General features: G+C 43.7%; 1 protein-coding gene across 1 annotated transcript in view; it reads left to right on the forward strand.

Annotated features, from left to right (window-relative positions):
- The window catches only part of SLC28A3 (solute carrier family 28 member 3), a 365,199-nt gene that overhangs the window by 335,322 nt on the left and 11,710 nt on the right, over positions 1 to 18,167 (forward strand). Inside the window, exon 17 of the mRNA XM_086961303.1 lies at positions 5,610 to 5,736. Coding sequence (XP_086817429.1) covers positions 5,610 to 5,736 — 127 coding nt within the window. The remainder of the gene's footprint in view (positions 1 to 5,609; positions 5,737 to 18,167) is intronic.

The raw sequence follows: 18,167 nt of genomic DNA on the forward strand, positions 1-18,167 counted from the left end.
TGGCACTGCGGCCACCGGGTCGACTGCGCGACGTAACAGAGGTCCCCGATGTCGTGGCAAGCGGAGGCGCTCGCCCTCGGGAAGGACACAATTGGAGGCGGAAATAGGCCCTCCGACCAAACTCATGCACAGCGAACAACAGGAGGCTCTGCGGATGGTGGCGTAGATCAGCGGTTCGCAGGAAGAAGACCCACTCCTGGGGACTAGTCCCCGTGACCTCCCAAGTGATGATGAACGGATATATGGACTGCCGGACTCGCAGGCGTCGGCGGACTTACCTGACGTCACGCCTCAAACAGCAGACTTTATCCATTAATGTCTATCTGTACAGTTTGCCCCATCCTGCTATGCCTAACAAAAAACCCTTATGCCACATGATGAGTGGGTTTTCCTTTTTGTTCCCATCTTACCCCATTGGTGCCCAGCCGGGACTGCTCTGCCCCTATCCTGATGAGCGCTCCAGAGACATAGTAAGTACCAGCCGGAACTAGTACGAGGGGCCATAGGGCCTGTGGGGGAAGACACCCTCTACCTGCACATATGTTAGGCTCTTATCTTCGGAGCCGAGTGCTCAATGACCTTCCCCTGAACTCAAGTTTTTTTCTTTAAGCTCTCTAGAACGTTTGGACGATAACATGTTCTGCTGTCAAAATGTTTGTATTGTATTGTTGCTCCTAATGTTTTCAGGATCATTTGTTTTTATGCATCTTGTTTCCCTATTATTATTGCGTAATGGGTGCGTGTTGAGATCCACTGCAGATTATCATGCCTGTTTGAGTGGCTTTGCGCTGCTGTGGGGTAATGGAGGCGAGTGGGTAAAGGCCATGCTGAGATTGAGGGACAATTATGATTATGGTTAAATTCTGCACCTGGAACGTGCGGGGAATGCACACGCCATTGCGCCGTTACCAGGTCTATTCCTATCTTAAGAGACAGCACATTCAGATAGCACTGTTTACGCTACTGGCTATTCAGCTTATGCGAGGGGAGCACTAATTTGGGTACGGCCTGGAGTTCCCTTTGCACTAGCCCATTGCATGATAGACACAGATGGTAGATATGTAGTACTGCAGGGATCCCTGGATGGTCGGCCCGTAGTATTGGCCTCCCTTTACGCCCCTAATACGGAACATTCCCGTTTTTTTGAGCAGCTATCAGCAGTCCTAGCACCATGGCTTGGAATGCCACTACTATTGGGGGGTGATTATAACTGCGTACTGGATGTTGCTATGGATCGCTCGTTCCCGGTGAGCGGTGCTGCGAGGACATTCAGAGATTGGGCTGCACAATGGGATTTCCACGATGCTTGGAGAGTACGTAACCCCCATACGAAGACATATTCATATTATACTGGTGCACACACACTTCACGTTTGGTGGGATAGATACATGCTGACCAGCGATCTGCTCCCCCAAGTGGTTGATTCCTGCTATCTAGGACGCACCCGCTATGACAATAACCCCCACACTTTAGATTTCGCCTGGGTACGCCCACATCCGCCGGTGCCAACTTGGCGCCTGCAACCAGATCTACTCCTGGATGGTCCAGGGGGGCGCTTGAAACCCGTCTCCTGCAATATTTTGAGGAGAACACTGACACTGCCTCCTCTCCACAGCTGGAATGGGACGCTTTCAAGGTGGTGGTTAGGGGACATTGTCTGGGAACGCAGGCAGGGATGAGCAGACAGGTTGAAGGCGAACTTGCTCGGGTCGAGGTCACACTACTAGTTGGGAATGTGAGGCGATAAAGGGCGACGATACGAACTTGCTGGCAAACAGAGAACGACATGCGGAGTTACTAGACAGGCTGAAACTTTTAAATTACGCGGCACATTCAGCGCGCACACCTGCTTCAGGGGATAAGCCAGCTAAGCTGCTGTCTTGGCTGATCAGGCGGGAAACCCAAAATACCCCAGTGAGGTCACCAACAACAGCCCAGAACACCATAGTATACACACAACAAGCAATACACAATGCCTTCACAACACACTATGAGGACCTCTACCGCTCTCGCATACAGGTTACTGCAGAACAGATCTCGACATATCTATCCACCCTGCCCTTACTGGTGGTTACCGATGCGCAACGGGAGGAACTTGGAGCTCCCCTGACATCGGAAGAGCTTAGATCGGCCATATTTTCTCTTTCAAATGGCAAGTCCCCGGGACCTGACGGACTACCCGTGGAGTTCTATAAGGCCTATTCTATCATATTGATCCCAGAACTGTTGCGCGTGTTCGTGGCGGCTATTCAGGACTCTGCCCTCCCCCCCACACTAAATGAGGTGAATCTCATATCACTTTTGAAACCAGGCAGGGGCGGGGTCAACCTGGGGTCGTACCGTTCCCTAGCACTTCTCAACACAGACTATAAACTTCTGGCTTCTACCCTGGCACAGAGGTTGGCACCGTTGGTGCCCGCCCTTGTTCACATTGACCAAAATGGTTTCGTGCCCGTGCGCAGCACATCCCATAACATCAGACGACTGTTTCCAGTGCAAAGACTGGCCCTGCACCGATGGCCTAACTCGGTATGTCTAGTGCTTGACTTGGAAAAAGCATTTGAGTGGCCTTACCCGCTGTCGGTGCTAAGTAAATGTGACTTGCGAGAGGGCTTTCTGCAACTGGTGGAGCTCTTGTATCAAAGACCACTGGTACGTGTCCGGACAGGCAAGCTTATCTCTAACCAGATTAGGGTGCGCAGAGGCACTAGACAGGTGTGTCCCCTCTCCCCTCTTATATTCGCCCTCATGATAGAACCATTGGTGATGCGACTGCGGGCTTCAGGCGAGGACTGGGGAATACAGCTGGCGGATGGGATGCATGCAGTGTCACTATATGCGGATGACCTACTGCTTTACATCCGTGACTTGACTAGCTTCCCACAGGCGCTCACTGACATTTTCCGTGAATTCAGCGAAATGTCAGGACTCTGGGTCAGCTGGACTAAATCGGGAGTTTATCCCTTTAATGCAGCAAAACAGGAGTGTGATATTGCCGTCCTGCGAGAACGGCTTGTGTGGTATCCCACCACGTTTAGATATCTAGGGTTGTATATCTACCGTGACCCGGCTGATGTGTTGGAAGGGAACCTGGTACGAGCAGTCTCTTCACTCAGTGCACAGGTGACATTCTGGAACTCCCTCCCGCTAAACGTTCCAGCTCGTGCCACCCTAACGAAAATGGTGGTGTTGCCAAGATTACTGTACTTTTACGCTAATATGCCTGTTTATGTGCCTGTCCGCATATTTCGTGAGCTAGAAACTCTAAGAAGACGATTGATTTGGAACAAGGGGCGTCCCAGGGTAGCGCTACACACACTATACGCATCACTGGAGGCTGGCAGACTAGCTGTACCGAAACATGAACTATAATATTTAGCTGCGCAGCTGCAATGGGTGGCCTACTGGCTGAGCGGGAAAAATTTGGCAGATACAGCCAGAGACGTGACAGTTTTAACTGCCACTCAGATACATGAACTTTTTCATCCACTCTCCAAGTCCCAATGCCCAGCACAGATACACTTAGCGGTGGCGCGAAAATCTTATACACGCAGCTTGAAACTCCCGAACAGCATTAAGCCGTATGCACCTAATCTGCCATTGTTGGGGACACCCTGGGGTGCTGGGACGCTCACGGAAGCGGCGCTGAGCAGCTGGCTGCAGGCGGATCTGGACACAGTGGGCACCCCGTACAAGGATGGCTCACTGCTGCCTTTCGAGTCGCTGGTTACTGACGAAGGGATTCCGGCAGGCCAGTTCCTTATGTACGCAACGCTAACGCGCATACTCACAAACGCCTGGGGCGACCTTGCGGTGGAACCACCCCCTCATTTACTGATACAATACCTGCACGTGATGGGGGAACGGGTCGCACTTAGTACACTGGCTAGCACAGGCCTTACACATGCATATACAACATTCCTCCCAGCGCTTGCGGGATGAGTGGGCCAGAGACAGGGGACGGGACTGGACCGATAAAGAATGGGGTAAGGCACTAGCCGGAACAATAGATATCCCGCGCAATTCCCGATTTAAAATCATCCAATTTTATGTTATACATAGGGCATACCTTTCCCCTGATAAGATAAACCGATATTTTGGGCTGACAACGGCGTCCTGTCTTAGATGTGGATTACTAGATGCAGACCTTTTGCATATGTTATGGGCCTGCCCTTCTTTGCAAAGTTACTGGATGGAGGTCTCAGCCACACTGGCGTCAGGGGCGGGAGGTGGATTACCACACACATGGGAGGCTTGTCTATTGGGCCTATACAAAAGGACGAAGCAGTCGAAAGTTCCAGCTAGATTCTGAGATCTTGGTCTCATAACTGCAAAAAGACTCATTACCAAATGCTGGAAAAACAGAAACCCCCACAGGCCATACACTGGCGCACCTCATTTGATAACTAGGCAACAGCAGAAAGCGTCGCTTTGCATAGGGAGGAGACTGCAGGCCTTCGTAAATTCCCCATAGCCCAGGTCTGGGATGATATCCTTGCCGCCTTTCACCAAGTGTGTATACAGAGAGGCATTACTTAAGCGCACATCCTTCTTTACCCCCCAGACTCCCGGAATAGCCCTGACACAAGTGATCCACCCAGCTGGCACCCCCACGCCCGCACCCTTTCCAACAGCAACAGATAGCGCTTTAACACGGTCCCATGGAGACAAACACGCGACATTGGAAGCCACTGCTTTACCAAAACTTCATTCCCTCTCTCTCCCCCCCTCCCCCAGCCCCCCCTGAGGCAGCGGCCCGTGCTCACTCTGAACCGCTTATGCAAGGATCTACAAAACACGCACCCCACACGCGCACGCAATTGCCCCCAGACCTGTTTTGATTAGCATTTTGTTTGGTTCTTACTTTTTTGAGTTTGGTTTAGATCAAGCATTCCCGGATTGGAATGTTGATGGTTGCATCAGTTAATACTCCTCCCTGGGCTACATGTAGAGATCGCCAAAGCGAATTGCATCACACCGACGTTTCAGGGTTCCCAAAGCGGGAGTGTGTTATTTGGTCGAGAAACGGTTGACGCAATCCCATGAGCAGGGATGATCCACTGGGATAGCTGAGCCCTGACACTGGGGAGCACACTCAATGTTCCGCACTGCATACGCCCTGGTGTATCATTTACTCGAAACATTACATGTTAACAGCATACAGCCTCTTGGCTGATATAGACTTTGCCCAGTGCCTGCACTATATGGTTACAGTGTGGTATGTGTCACTTAAGTTCATTTAGCTCATAGGACGTATGCGGTGCCACTGACTGCGATGCTGAACTGTTGTTGTATACGGATGCCAAGGCAAAACTTACCAGATGTGCATGTCTTATTACATTCTTCAATTACACAGTCCCGAACCACATGTATAGCAAGTAGTACATGCACCTGACCGATTGCTGCTGTATTTTATCCTGCCTGATACATCCATGACACCTTGTATTGTAAAATGCAATAATGTTAATGTTTAATAACAACAAAAATATTCAAACAAATCAGCTCTCTTTGACCAAGTTTACAAGAAAACATTGCATGTTAGCATGATATATATGTCTACGTCAATTTCTTGTCATTTTTTCCCCTATTATCTTCTAATTAATCTCTAGGCATATTGAGTCCTCCTGTTGTTGAAGACGCATGCAACACCATGTTGGGAAATATTGACTTCAATATATCCAGTTTGCCATTGAATTCTACTGAACTTGTCGGCTGCTGTTTGGATCTTTTTAACAGGTACAAATGTTGTTCCTTTATAAAACTCACCACACAATTTGAGAGATCCAGTAATGGAAGCACAACACTTTAACACTGACTGTATGACCTGTCAAAATCTGAAAGCATTGTTGTGACAATTTGAATTCCTTTGCTTTCTATTCCTGTCAGTGTTTTTTTTCTTATGTTTTCTTCCAAAATATACAACAATCCAATGTGCATCAGCCTCTACTTCACAACTCCATTCCTAACTCGTCTTAAAAGTGCATATTTATACATGTATAGTATATGCGGACACACAGAGTGTAAAATGCTATTTTTCAGAGATGGGGTTATTAATTTGGGAAGCGGATTCCATTACCAATTCATTAAAGCCACTCTGATTAGGTCAAAGAAATGTTCTGTGAGAATCTCAACCCGCTCAACCACAGGTAGCTATATCACAAGCAGCACAATACCTAGAAAAGTGTGTTTTAAGAAGAGCAATACCAACAATTTTAAAGTGAAGTACCCAACAAAATAAAATTCCCAACCCAATTTTGAAAAATAGAGATCATTTTATTGAGTACAAACATACCAGGATGATTACATTATCCCCAATTTCATTCAATATCAAGCACAGCGGTAAATTAAAAACCATGTATTTAACTTTTTTATTTTTTTATTGTGTTTTACACTAAAAGTTCATATCTCCATGGCCCATCAACTCAAAGTTTAAAGGAAAAAAGCACAAAGAAAAAGTAAAGCGCTAATCTTCAATTACCGTTTGTGGTTTAACGCGACTTAGGCACAATTTGAGACTGATCGCGATATAGCAGAGGTCAGATACACCAAGCAGGTTATCCCAGCCAAAGTTTTTACCTTAGGACCTGGTCTTGGAAAGGAAGGCAAATTGTTCCAGTGGAGCAAGGTCCATATGGTGAGGCCAGCAAGAGTCCGTGGAAGTCCGGAATGTCATCATCAAGATCCAGCTGAAGCTGCCGGTTTTGGCACCAGTAGCTTTGAGAGGGATAAACCTGTATTTAGTAGCCACCTAGGGTGCTTTACAGCCTGCATATATTTGCAGTTTCAGCCTGGTCCAAATGTTTACCTGTGTACTTCTTTCCAGTAAAGTCTTTTACAGGATCTACTCCTTAGTGGTCAACTGGGCCCTCTTGGAATAAGGAGTCCTTACTAGCCAGTTACTGGAGAAATTATACCATCCAATCCTATTTTTTCTCAGTCTCCCGTCCCTATTTGCAGCAGATTCTATTTAATTAACTGTAAAAGTACCAATGAGTCTTTGTTTTAAGCTGGCAGAACTAGCTGCCACCAGGCCAGTCTGGCTTCAACACCTTTGCCAGGCCCCTATTTAGATGAGCTCTCTGCTTATTTAACAGGATTTTCTTCCATACTGTGACTGGGGCCGGGTTGTCTGGGATGGTCCTGAGAATGAATAGGTGAAGGCCTTTCTGGCATATCCAAGTCAAAAGAGGTTGTGTTAAAGCTGATATTTGTTCTGCCAACCGTTTCTTTGAATTCCCAGATAGCTAATACCTGCAAAGCCATCAGCAAGTTAATATCCATATGCTCTTCCTGTACTTAGAGGAAAGTTAACAGACAGTAACATTAAAGCTCAAGGCGTTTGCATTGTTTACAATGTGACAGTTGTTTTAGGGATTGTTATTTCAAGGACTGTAATTACTATAATCAGCACAATAACACAATACTTATTCATGTTGTATATTTCACACCACAGAAGTCAAACTGAAATTGATGTCACATGCATCAAGAGTTGAAAGGGTAGCGACTATGAAGGGTGGCCATTGTTATGTTGGTAGTGATACAAGTACAGGCTATATTATGCTTGGGTCATTAAACTGTTATCTGTGTTTTCAGTTTTTAGAAAGATCAGATATCCCACTTCACAAGAGTTAGAGATATATAGATAATCTGAAGCTAGACAGACACATAGATAGATAGGCACATAGACAGATAGATAGATAGATAGATAGATAGGCACATAGATAGATAGATAGATAGATAGATAGATAGATAGATAGATAGATAGATAGATAGATAGATAGATAGATAGATAGATAGATAGATAGATAGATAGATAGATAGATACAATTTAGATAGAGGCGAGAGAGGCGGAGAGTTGGCTGAAGTATAATTCATGAGCACTAATAGACTTATCTACTTTAGATAACCACTGTGAGCAGTTGAAGCACAGGCCCAGTAGAACTGATAAGTCAGAGTGGTGATCTCCATTGTCGTTTTTTCTCTATCTTATACCATTTCCAATTCCTGCCAGTGTAATGGAACTGTGTTGGTTTGGCAGTGGATATGGTGTTGTGTGAAAGCGTACATCGCTCCCACCCATGAACCCCACAGCAATATTTCTTTTGTTTTCATATTCACAACAGGACTTTCATGTGCCACACTCCGCCTCACCTTAATCCACTCATTTGTTTCAACAGTGAACTGTTGTTCATGCCATGCATTAAGATGCTTGTACATCGATGACGCTCCAAGCTATCTATCCATTAGTTGCCCCTACTGAGGTTCTTCTTGGACAAAGTGCAAGTAACATAATTGGATGTCTTTTTTCTTCATCATGTGGGGAAAATCTTCCATAAAATAGATTACGGTGGTGATTTGGATCCCTCATTGTCCTCACTATCAGTTCTTCTTCCACTGCCAATTACAAAAGGAAGATTTGCTCTATAAAATATAAAAACTGGTAAAGGAAAATTCAACACATTTGGGAGGAAGTTCAAACTTTATGCAAGGAAGTGCCTCTTTGTTTTGGTTTGGGGTAAATCTGTTCAGTGGTTTTTGAGAAATTAACATTTAAAGAGGGATCCAGGTTGGGAATGGAGAGTCTAAATTTTGGAAACAATTATAGACATCTGGGTCATCAAAGATCCATGAATATCCTCAAATCCCAAAATTTAAAAAAATGCTCAAATCTTATTGGTAGACTTTTCTCCTGCTCGCCATTTCGAATCTGTGGATCCAAAGTTAAATGCTCGGATCTGATTGGCAGACAGCACCATAACAGAAAATGTTGTAGATGCTATTTGATGACTTAGGCCCCAAGTATGGAAAAAAATCTGAAAGGACACATAAGTGGGTAGCCCATGTGCGTTTGAGTTGAAGTTAAAAAAACAAACAATTGTAATGATTTTTTCTCACTGCGTTTGCAGATCTGGAATCTGGCCCTGAAGGACGTGTGCAGCAGCAATTTACAAGTTGTGGGGGCAAGAGAGCAAGGATACATGCCATGCACTCAACTCTGCTGCGCACGTCCATGCGCAGCAGGGGTTGAACACCTTTTGCGGGATGGGTAGTAGAGGCCAAGGTGAGGGTTGGCCGCCGTGCAGAGTTGGGTTGGGGTCATCTATGTGCATAGAGATCCAAACTCCACCCCTTTACAAAGAAGGCCCTAGCAGTCCCAATAGTGACAGTACGAAGGAGCCTGTGTGAGGACCCTTTTACATGTATGCAAAAGAATCACTGGTGAATCACCCAATAAAATGTCAGACACTCATGGAACAGTGCAAAAAAATGTATAAAATACAAAAAGTGTCCGAAGGAGATTAGTTATACAATGCATTATGGCACACAGGACTCAATCATGGGTAACAAGGATCATAAGCATTGTATTTAAATAGTATATACAACTATATTCATCAAAATGTTGAACGACGCAGTGTCATCCATTGTGTATGCTAAGAAGACCAAATGCCCAAGTGTTAGCTTAATATCTTTCTTTATTCTTCACTATACAAAACATTATAGCCACAGCCAATACGTTTTGTTCCTATATATCAGGCAGAACTTCTTCAGGGCTGTACACTAAAAAAATACAAAACATTAAACTTTTATACACACCATAGACAAATGCCAAAATACACATTAAAGAATACTATAAAAAGTATATTTACACTCATATATTGGAATCAGAGGCTTTCTTCCTTAATATACAGATATATAGCATCAAAAAAAATTGACATATTGTTTTACATATGATCATGCCCTACATTAAACAACCAGCCAGATGTTACACATGGATTCTAAGTATCAGGAGTAATTCACATTAGTCAAAAAAAGGAAAGAGCTACATGTCCACAAAATTAAATCAATTCATTATTCACGATTATAGTAAAGGAAGATACAAACTAACTTGTCATATTTCATTGCAATCCCAGTATTTCATCCTTAGCTACCGTGTGTGTTCAGTCCTGTACAAAACGTCACGTGATGATGAAGCTAAAATTGATTGTTAAATAAGATAATGAATGTATAACTTATGTCACTGAAAGCAGGAAAGTTAAATACAATGTTATAAATACTAACATATACTTTCACTCTATTGGAATCACCTGGGTGGACTCAGAATAAAAACAACAGTGAATCCGTAGCTGAATTTATCAAGGCCAAACCATGCATCCATTCCAAGGACAAGAGATGAGTTGAAAACAGTAGATACAATCTATTGCTATGTTTAATCAGATGGTTTTTAATAAAGCCATGCCGTAAAAGGGATTTATATGTAATTAACCCACTCGGTCTGCCTTATAAATACCTAATGCAATTCTTTTTTTATATTCAAGCATGCCATATGTATCATGAGTGAGGCAATACCATGTGGTCCAAAACAACTTATTTAGTTACTTGAACAATTGCATGCTTCAGGTTACATGGTTTGTTATGATGCATTGGTCCCCAAAAAACAGAAAAGGTGTTCCTCCCATCTTCTAATCACTTTCCATGACTGGAAATGTAATTTGTGACAGATTGAGGTGGGGGAGACCTGCAGTCTAGACAATCATGTTAAATTATCATACAAAGCCTTATAATGGTTAGGGAAAATAGAAACATTGGTTGGCATGGCAAACCCGTTCATAACAAGTTGCCTCTGTTTCCCCAATCTGAAGTGTTCATTACACAGTATCAAAATGGGTGCCATCTTTGAATGGAGTCTATCGCCTGAAACACATCGATATTCAATACCATATTATTTGAGGTTCAAAAACAAAAAAACAAACCAAGCAAATTCCAACTATCCTTTGAGAACTTAATGATTGCGTATGTGAACAATTACACATTACATTTGTCAATATCATTCCCGTCATTGTGGGCTAAGATAACATCTTTATCTTAAAGTGTTCCTTATAACCAATACGTTACATGATTAGTATATGCATTAGTATATACAACTAACAAACATAAAAAAAATACTTCTGAACAGCCACCAGCAGGCAATGCATTAGTATTGCTTATCCATCTTAGAATGGAGTGAATATGATGGAACCCAATGACACGAAAGAATATCACACCTTGAAACTTAACGTTATGCTACATTTGCCCAATAAAAGAGACAGAAATCACCAAATCAATTAGACTATGAATAAAAGCAGAGATCAAGTGGCAAGAAAACTGTAATGAATAATATATAAAACTAAAAATAGAAGATGATACATTGCCAATGAGGCCCAAGTGGGTTATTCTGGACATGACATGACAATATATCACAATAAGGCGCAATTGGGCAAATCAAAACAAACTCTGATTGGTTGTCATTCCCATGTTGTTTTCATAATGTTATGCCTGCAAGAAATAAAATAACCAGTGAAAACTTCTTGAAGAGTAATTGAAGGCAGTAATATCTCATAACATTTCATGTATTACCAGTTACACCTAAATACCCAATGTTGAGGCCTCCTGAAAACTTAGGGGTATATTTACAAAGAATTGGTGTAGAGAAGGGTGCAAGTCATTTAGCTGTGCTGCCCTACACTAATTCAAAAGGGCAGGAATGCACTATATTTACTGGATAAGGTGCATTCCTGTCCTTTCTGCCTGCGCTAAGGCACGATTAGCAGCCAAGCACCAACACAGACACACTTGCACTGTGGTGCAAGGGTGTTCGTGTTGTTTTGCAGGATTGACTGGATAATGGTTGTAATGAGTTATCACATAGGCAGACCACTGTGTTCCCTGCAAAATATTAGTGGCATGCAATACATTTCTTAATCTCTATTAGCTTGGAGTCATACATTACCTGGTATATTTTCATAGGGGAACTACTGTGGGTGGCTTTGCATTTGTTACATCTAAAAAAAGCCCACGGTGTTGGATGTGTGAACAGGGGATGTGATACCTATATTACTTTGGACCTGTACAGTATGATGGAATCTAATTGGGAAAAGTACCATTGCCTCCTAAGTAATCTCATGATGTTATTATAGTGGTGATTATCTATTTCTAGATGTGTACCCTGTCCTCAACTCTATTCAGGACCACATAGGGACAACCTCTTTCTTTGATCTAATCCAGCATCTGATTGGACTCTAGTACAAAATCTTTAGTGTCACTACAGGTATGCTTAACCTTTAGGAGCTCTCCATTATGGATACTCATTTAAGCTTGTTAGTTTGGTCACTCATTGCATTCAGGAAACAATTCCCTGCAAAAGCCTTGCAGAACAATGCACTGGTGAAATAATTGCTGGTAACTGTTACTCTAATGTCCATTAAGTCAATTGACTTATCGCTGATAGTACTAGTAAAAAGAAGATTGAAATCATTATGATTCAAGTTGCATACCAATTCTACAACCATAATGTGTGACCCTCTCCAAATAATAAAGAGATCATCTGCAAAGTGTAGCTGTATTAAAACATTAGTCATGTATTTTTCATGGCAGAAACCCCAACCACCTACTCCTCGGACCAGCCCATTAACAAATGTGCATAGTTCGGAGTGAAGCAGTTGCCCAATTATGTACCTTGAATCTGTCTATAAATCCTGGCATTGAAAAGAAGGATGCCATTATGACAAAACTTGCTTCTATTTAAAAATGATCTGTTGTCTAGGCTCTCCCTCTCCACCTCAATCTTAGGAACATGTTGAATGTAGCAAACACAAAATGTAACCAAGTATCGTTACAGGCACATGTGTTATACACACTCAACATGCATTCTCTACACGTACAAGTAATGTACAGACATGGAACATCCATGTCCCATACGGATTGGTGAAAGACCCAATTGTAGGGAATGGACAGGTCAATTTACAAACGCACAAGAGGCTGGTAGGCCACCTCCTCTAGCAGGCAACAGGAAAATAGACCTGTCTTTCTTTTAGAATCATATTACTGCCATCACAGTCACTTCTCTACAGGTCAAGAGATGACAGTAGCCATGTTCATCAAAAGCCTGGCTATGGGTCTCATCCTAGTTACAAAAAGAGCTTTCAGCACATAGACATGATGACCATTTGAGGATAAACAAGAATACAACATCTATGGCTGGCTACCATGATTTCAAGGCACATGCACATTCTCCTGAGCAATGTGCCTGACCTTTCTCTATACCTACACATCCAATGGGAAAGCATTCAATCCAGATATGGAGACATTGCTTTCTCACCTGTTGGTTGAAGTCCATGGGCAGTAACCTACATAGACTCCAGTTCCCTCCCTGTGTACACTGTGGTTCTTGGGCCTTGGCACGACTAATGCGGGTGCCTTGGGTACTCTTATCACTGGGGAATTCTACTTATCAGTAACATGATATCAGTGAAGGGACAGGCACATAGCCTAATTCCCCTCCTTTAATTCTGACAATTGGAGCCACAGATGGATCCTGCATATTAAGTGATCTCAGAAGCTCTCTGTCCTCAAGTGTGGGGGACACCTAACAGGCAGGGTCACTGTACTTTGAAAACACCTTTGCAGACCAATTTGGACCTAGAATGTCAGACTTGTGTCCAAAACTGACATCACATGAGAGGTATCTTGACAGCTGAACCAGGAACCTCCACTTTGGCACTGTAAATTGTAGTTCATTATGGCATCAGTACTTTCAGAAGTGGGATCACTATATCTTAAATGGGCAGTCTCAGGAAGGCCACTGGGTTTGAAACACTCATCTGCACACAGGATAGGTTATACCCATGCCATGGTGTTGTTTCAAGGGCTAACATATTCTCTAGGGAGAATATTTAGCATCCTCTGAGGGGCGCCCTCTTAGACAGGACATGGCCTAGTGCACACTTCCTACAGCAGGGAAGCTCAATGGGCTCACCACCCTGCTCCTCTGAGTGCCATGCTGAAGACTATCAAATCCTAGTCTGAGGATGCCCTCCTGCCCCCGTCCTTCATGGAATCTTACTGAAATTGTGCTGGTTTCCAGGCAACCTGGGCATGGAGGTCATCCCCCTTAAGCTTCTAACAAACTCCTACAACTCACACATCTAACACCTGAGGAGATGTATCTAGTGAAAGTTTTCTCCTCCCAGGATGTCAGCCTATCAGAGGTCTCTGTAGTGCTAAGTGCCTCTGGGTGACAAGCGGTTTGGGGGTTCTGAGTCTCATGCTATTAGCACCCTCCTCCCAATCGCACCTTGATCTCCCAAGTCAAACCCAGAGACTGATCATCTGGTCTCAATAAAGCAGCTAAGAAAGGCATCTGAGGCACCAGAGGTCTCCTGGTGATCTCTGGTTGGATTCCTAAACTGCATGCTACTTGTACATGCCTCCCTATCTTTACCACAACAATGTCAGGAGTGGTACTATGAGATGGATCATATGTAATTCCCTTTGGGAGGAAAACAGTCACTAGCCATAATTCCACACAAAGTAGATCACCACGTCCTTTTCGATGTATGCCTCACTGATCCATTGTTGATCCTAAGGGCATCACCTCATTTAGGTCAGTAGGTAGATCTTGATACTCACCTAGAGGTCAAGGACAGCACCACAAAGCTGAATAACTTCCACAGATGTCTCTCAATCAGGACACTCTAGTGCAGTGGTCTTCAAACTTTATAATGCCACACCCCCACAGTATAAAAAAATTATTGCCCCTTGTTAGAAACAGGGTTGCGTGGTTCGGAGCGGGTAGCGTAAACTCCCGAGGATTGTGTAAAGCATCGGTGCAGCACACTCACCGGCGACACACTAGGCACACTACAAAAGAGACTCCACACCATGTTGCATGAAAATAACTTGTGTATTATAAAAACACATTAGAATGCAAACATAGGTACATATCCACTGTGCTAGCCGGCCCCGGGTAGCAATTCACAGCGGAACTATTTACAAGGCAGGGCCAATCAGTCCGCTGCCAGAACCATCAAAAATCCAAGAATAAATGAGAGTCTATAAGCACTAAATGTATCACAGGCGGTACCTATTGGGTACAAGAAATGAACTTAGCGTCATCACCTTATGCAGAACAGTAAATGACAACTAACCAGTACCTGCTGGTTAAATCATGAGGTCAGCAATGTTGCTGTCAGCATCAGTCAGTCAGTCAGTCAGTCAGTCAGTCAGTCAATTACTTTTATTCGATTAATAAAAATCACAAAAAGACTCAAGATACAGATCATTACAAACAATACAATACAACAGTACATACATTTCTGATTAATAATAAAAAATGAGAAATATAAATAACATGTCAGGTTATAAAATAAGCATATTTCATAAGTTCAATAAAAGATTATTCAAAATTATTTCTTTCATGATAAAAAATGTCCATATAGCATTTAATTACCTTGTTTTTAAGAAAGCGCCAGCACAACTAAGATGATTCAATTGTAATATGTTGATGCCGTATTTTAGAGCGATTCTTATTTATGCGAACGCCTGCCACTAAGAAACTTGCTACATGAAAAGTTACACGTGCACTGGGCAAAAGTTGTAAAAACAGGAGCACTGGCCTGACCTGTAAAAAGCCAGCATCCCGCAAAATTGGTAACAGATATTTTTTTCTAATTAGTGCATAGTGTTCACAGAACATGGTGATATGTAATGTGTCCTGTATAGAAAAGTGGTCGCAATCACAAGGGTTTGCGTTAACAGGAGTATCCCACGTTGCATAGGAACCAAGCAGCAAGTGTATCAAGTTTAAACGAAATCTGGTTAAAAGAAAACAATGAAATGGTCTGGTTACAAAAACTAGGTAGGGTTCTAGGCCTGGGCCAGTAGTAAGTACATAATTCCTTCTAACGAGCGGTTTTCTCATCTCTATCTCCTCCCGCTCTGCCGCGAACAGGTTTAACAGTGTGGATTTTATCGCCATGACGTCCTCTTTTTTGATGCATTCAGGAAAATTAAAAAGCTCAATACGCCCCACATTGGAAAGCATCGATTTGACATAAACCAGCCATGGGATTCTGTGAGCTCTGTCCAGGGCTAGACAGTCTTTTAGGATCAAGTGATTTAAGGAAATTTCCTGGTTAAGCCAGGTTTTTAACCAGCAGATAACAGGGGCGGATTTAATTTGGTCTGTGACTAACCCAATACCTAGCTCTGAGTGAGTAGAAAAGGTGGGAGTAGACTGGGGAAAGGAGAGCAAGGATCTAAGAAATTTGTTTTCCACCTTCTGGATATTATCAGGTTTTATGTATCCCCATATTGAAGATCCATAGGTGGCTATAGCCAAGCATTTGGCTTTATAAACTTTGAGGATAGCCTCCATTGGTCGTGCCCCATTCTTTTAACAAAACTCAGCAAGGCTGCAGTTGATCTTACTACTGCATTGGTTTTTGACTTATATTGGGCACCCCAGGTTCCTCTATCATCGAAAATCACCCCCAGGTAAGTGAAGGATGAGACCCTCCTAACTTCTTTCCCTGTGCAGGAGAATGTTATTGATTTCTTTTTCCTGCCGGTTGACCCGACAATCATGACCTGGGATTTTAGAGTGTTAATTTTCAGATCTAAGGAGGTCATAAAATCGCCGAAAGAGGCCAATAGTCTGTTAAGAGCCACACCTGTACGAGCCAAGAGAACCACGTCATCCGCGTACAGGAGGACCGTAATGTTGGTCTCCCCTGCACGCGGAACGTCCGCAGCTGAAGTGGCCAAGGCTGGCTCAAGTGCATTTATGTATAATGTAAAGAGGAGGGGGGCAAGGATGCACCCTTGCCGCACACCCCTCTCTGATTTAAAATGAGTAGTGCACCTCCCCTCCCGGGTGACTCTGACAGAGGCCTGTAAACCGCGATGGAGGTCAGCTAAAAAGCCGACCAGCGGAGGATCGATGCCCATGTCCAAAAGGACCCCCCCACAGCCTCGACCTGTTGACCAGATCAAATGCTGAGGAGAGGTCCATAAAGGCCATGTACAAGGCCTCTTTCGCTATAGTATATTTGCTGATAATCAATTGGAGATTTAAACATTGATCCAATGTACTCCTTTAGCCCTGAAGCCGTTCCGGGCATTCAACATGGTTCCTCTGCCTTCTAGCCATGTTGTCATTCTACCTAAGATGACTCTGCCCAGGATTTTAACGGCAGAGTCTATTAGGGAAATGGGCCTATAACAGGCAGGATCACCCCTTTGGCCCTTCTTGAAGATTGGAATAATAATGGACCTAGCCCAGGACTTAGGAAAGATGTTTTCTCTTGAGGCATTAGAAATATTGGTCAAAATCTTGGCGCAAAATTTCGGTGCAGACTTATATAAGTCCGCAGGGTCCCCCTCAGGGCCCGGGGCCTTGTGCTTAAGTGTCTCGTTTATAGCTTTTTCCACATCTTCCTCCCTAAAGGCCAAAATTGGCTCTAAACGAAGGGAGGAAAAAAGCTCCTGTGTGTGACCAGGGGTTGACTGACTATAGATGTTTCCAAAGTGGGCAAGCCACTGCTCATCTGGAATAACACATTACATACCTTGATTCTCCATCCCTGAGAAATAGGGCTGATTGATGACCTCCCAAAATTTAGAGCTATCCCGCAAAACTTCTTCTGATTGCAGGTCATTCCAAGCTTCTTCCTTAATCTGATTTTTCCGGGCCTGGATGGCATGTTTGTATTTCTTCCTAAGGGACGCTATGTGTGTTCTATTTCTGGGTGTTTCCTTTAGTCCCTTCTACAAATATTTCTGTTAGTTAGGATAGGAGGAGACATGTAATTTGTGCGACATGGGTTGTGTAGTCAATCGGAGTTCTGTAATTGTAGCAGAGGTGAAAAACGATTTGACAGTGGCAAACCCCTATTCTGTGTGTCTTCAGAGATCTGCAAGGGTGCAGGGAGTGAAGAGGGATGCAGGGGTGGGGAAGCAGAAACACCACTCTCAGCAAGCCTTGCAAAATCACAGGGTCCTAAGGTAGGAGTATCTCTCTTTGCTGTTAAACTCTGGGGGCGGGAACATGGCTTCTGGCTCCCCCTTGGCGGATAGAAGTAGCCTAGGGGTAATGGTCTAATTCCAGCAACATCTCTCCCACAAATGTTTACAACAATGCAGTCCCCAGTGATATTCTTCGCTCCATGTCCTACCCAGCCCACCTTTCTAGGCATTATGATGGAGGGGGATATATCACTCTCCCCGCTTGAGTAGTGTCTACACCATTCCCTAGATTTGCCCAGGAGGTCCTCAGTAGACTCTCTCTCATTTTGTTCTAGAGGTGGCACCCCTGTTAACACTGCCACGAAAGGGGCAGCATCTAGTGGAAG

This window comes from Lissotriton vulgaris, chromosome 3_1 (assembly GCF_964263255.1).
Source record: "Lissotriton vulgaris chromosome 3_1, aLisVul1.2, whole genome shotgun sequence".
Taxonomy (NCBI): domain Eukaryota; kingdom Metazoa; phylum Chordata; class Amphibia; order Caudata; family Salamandridae; genus Lissotriton; species Lissotriton vulgaris.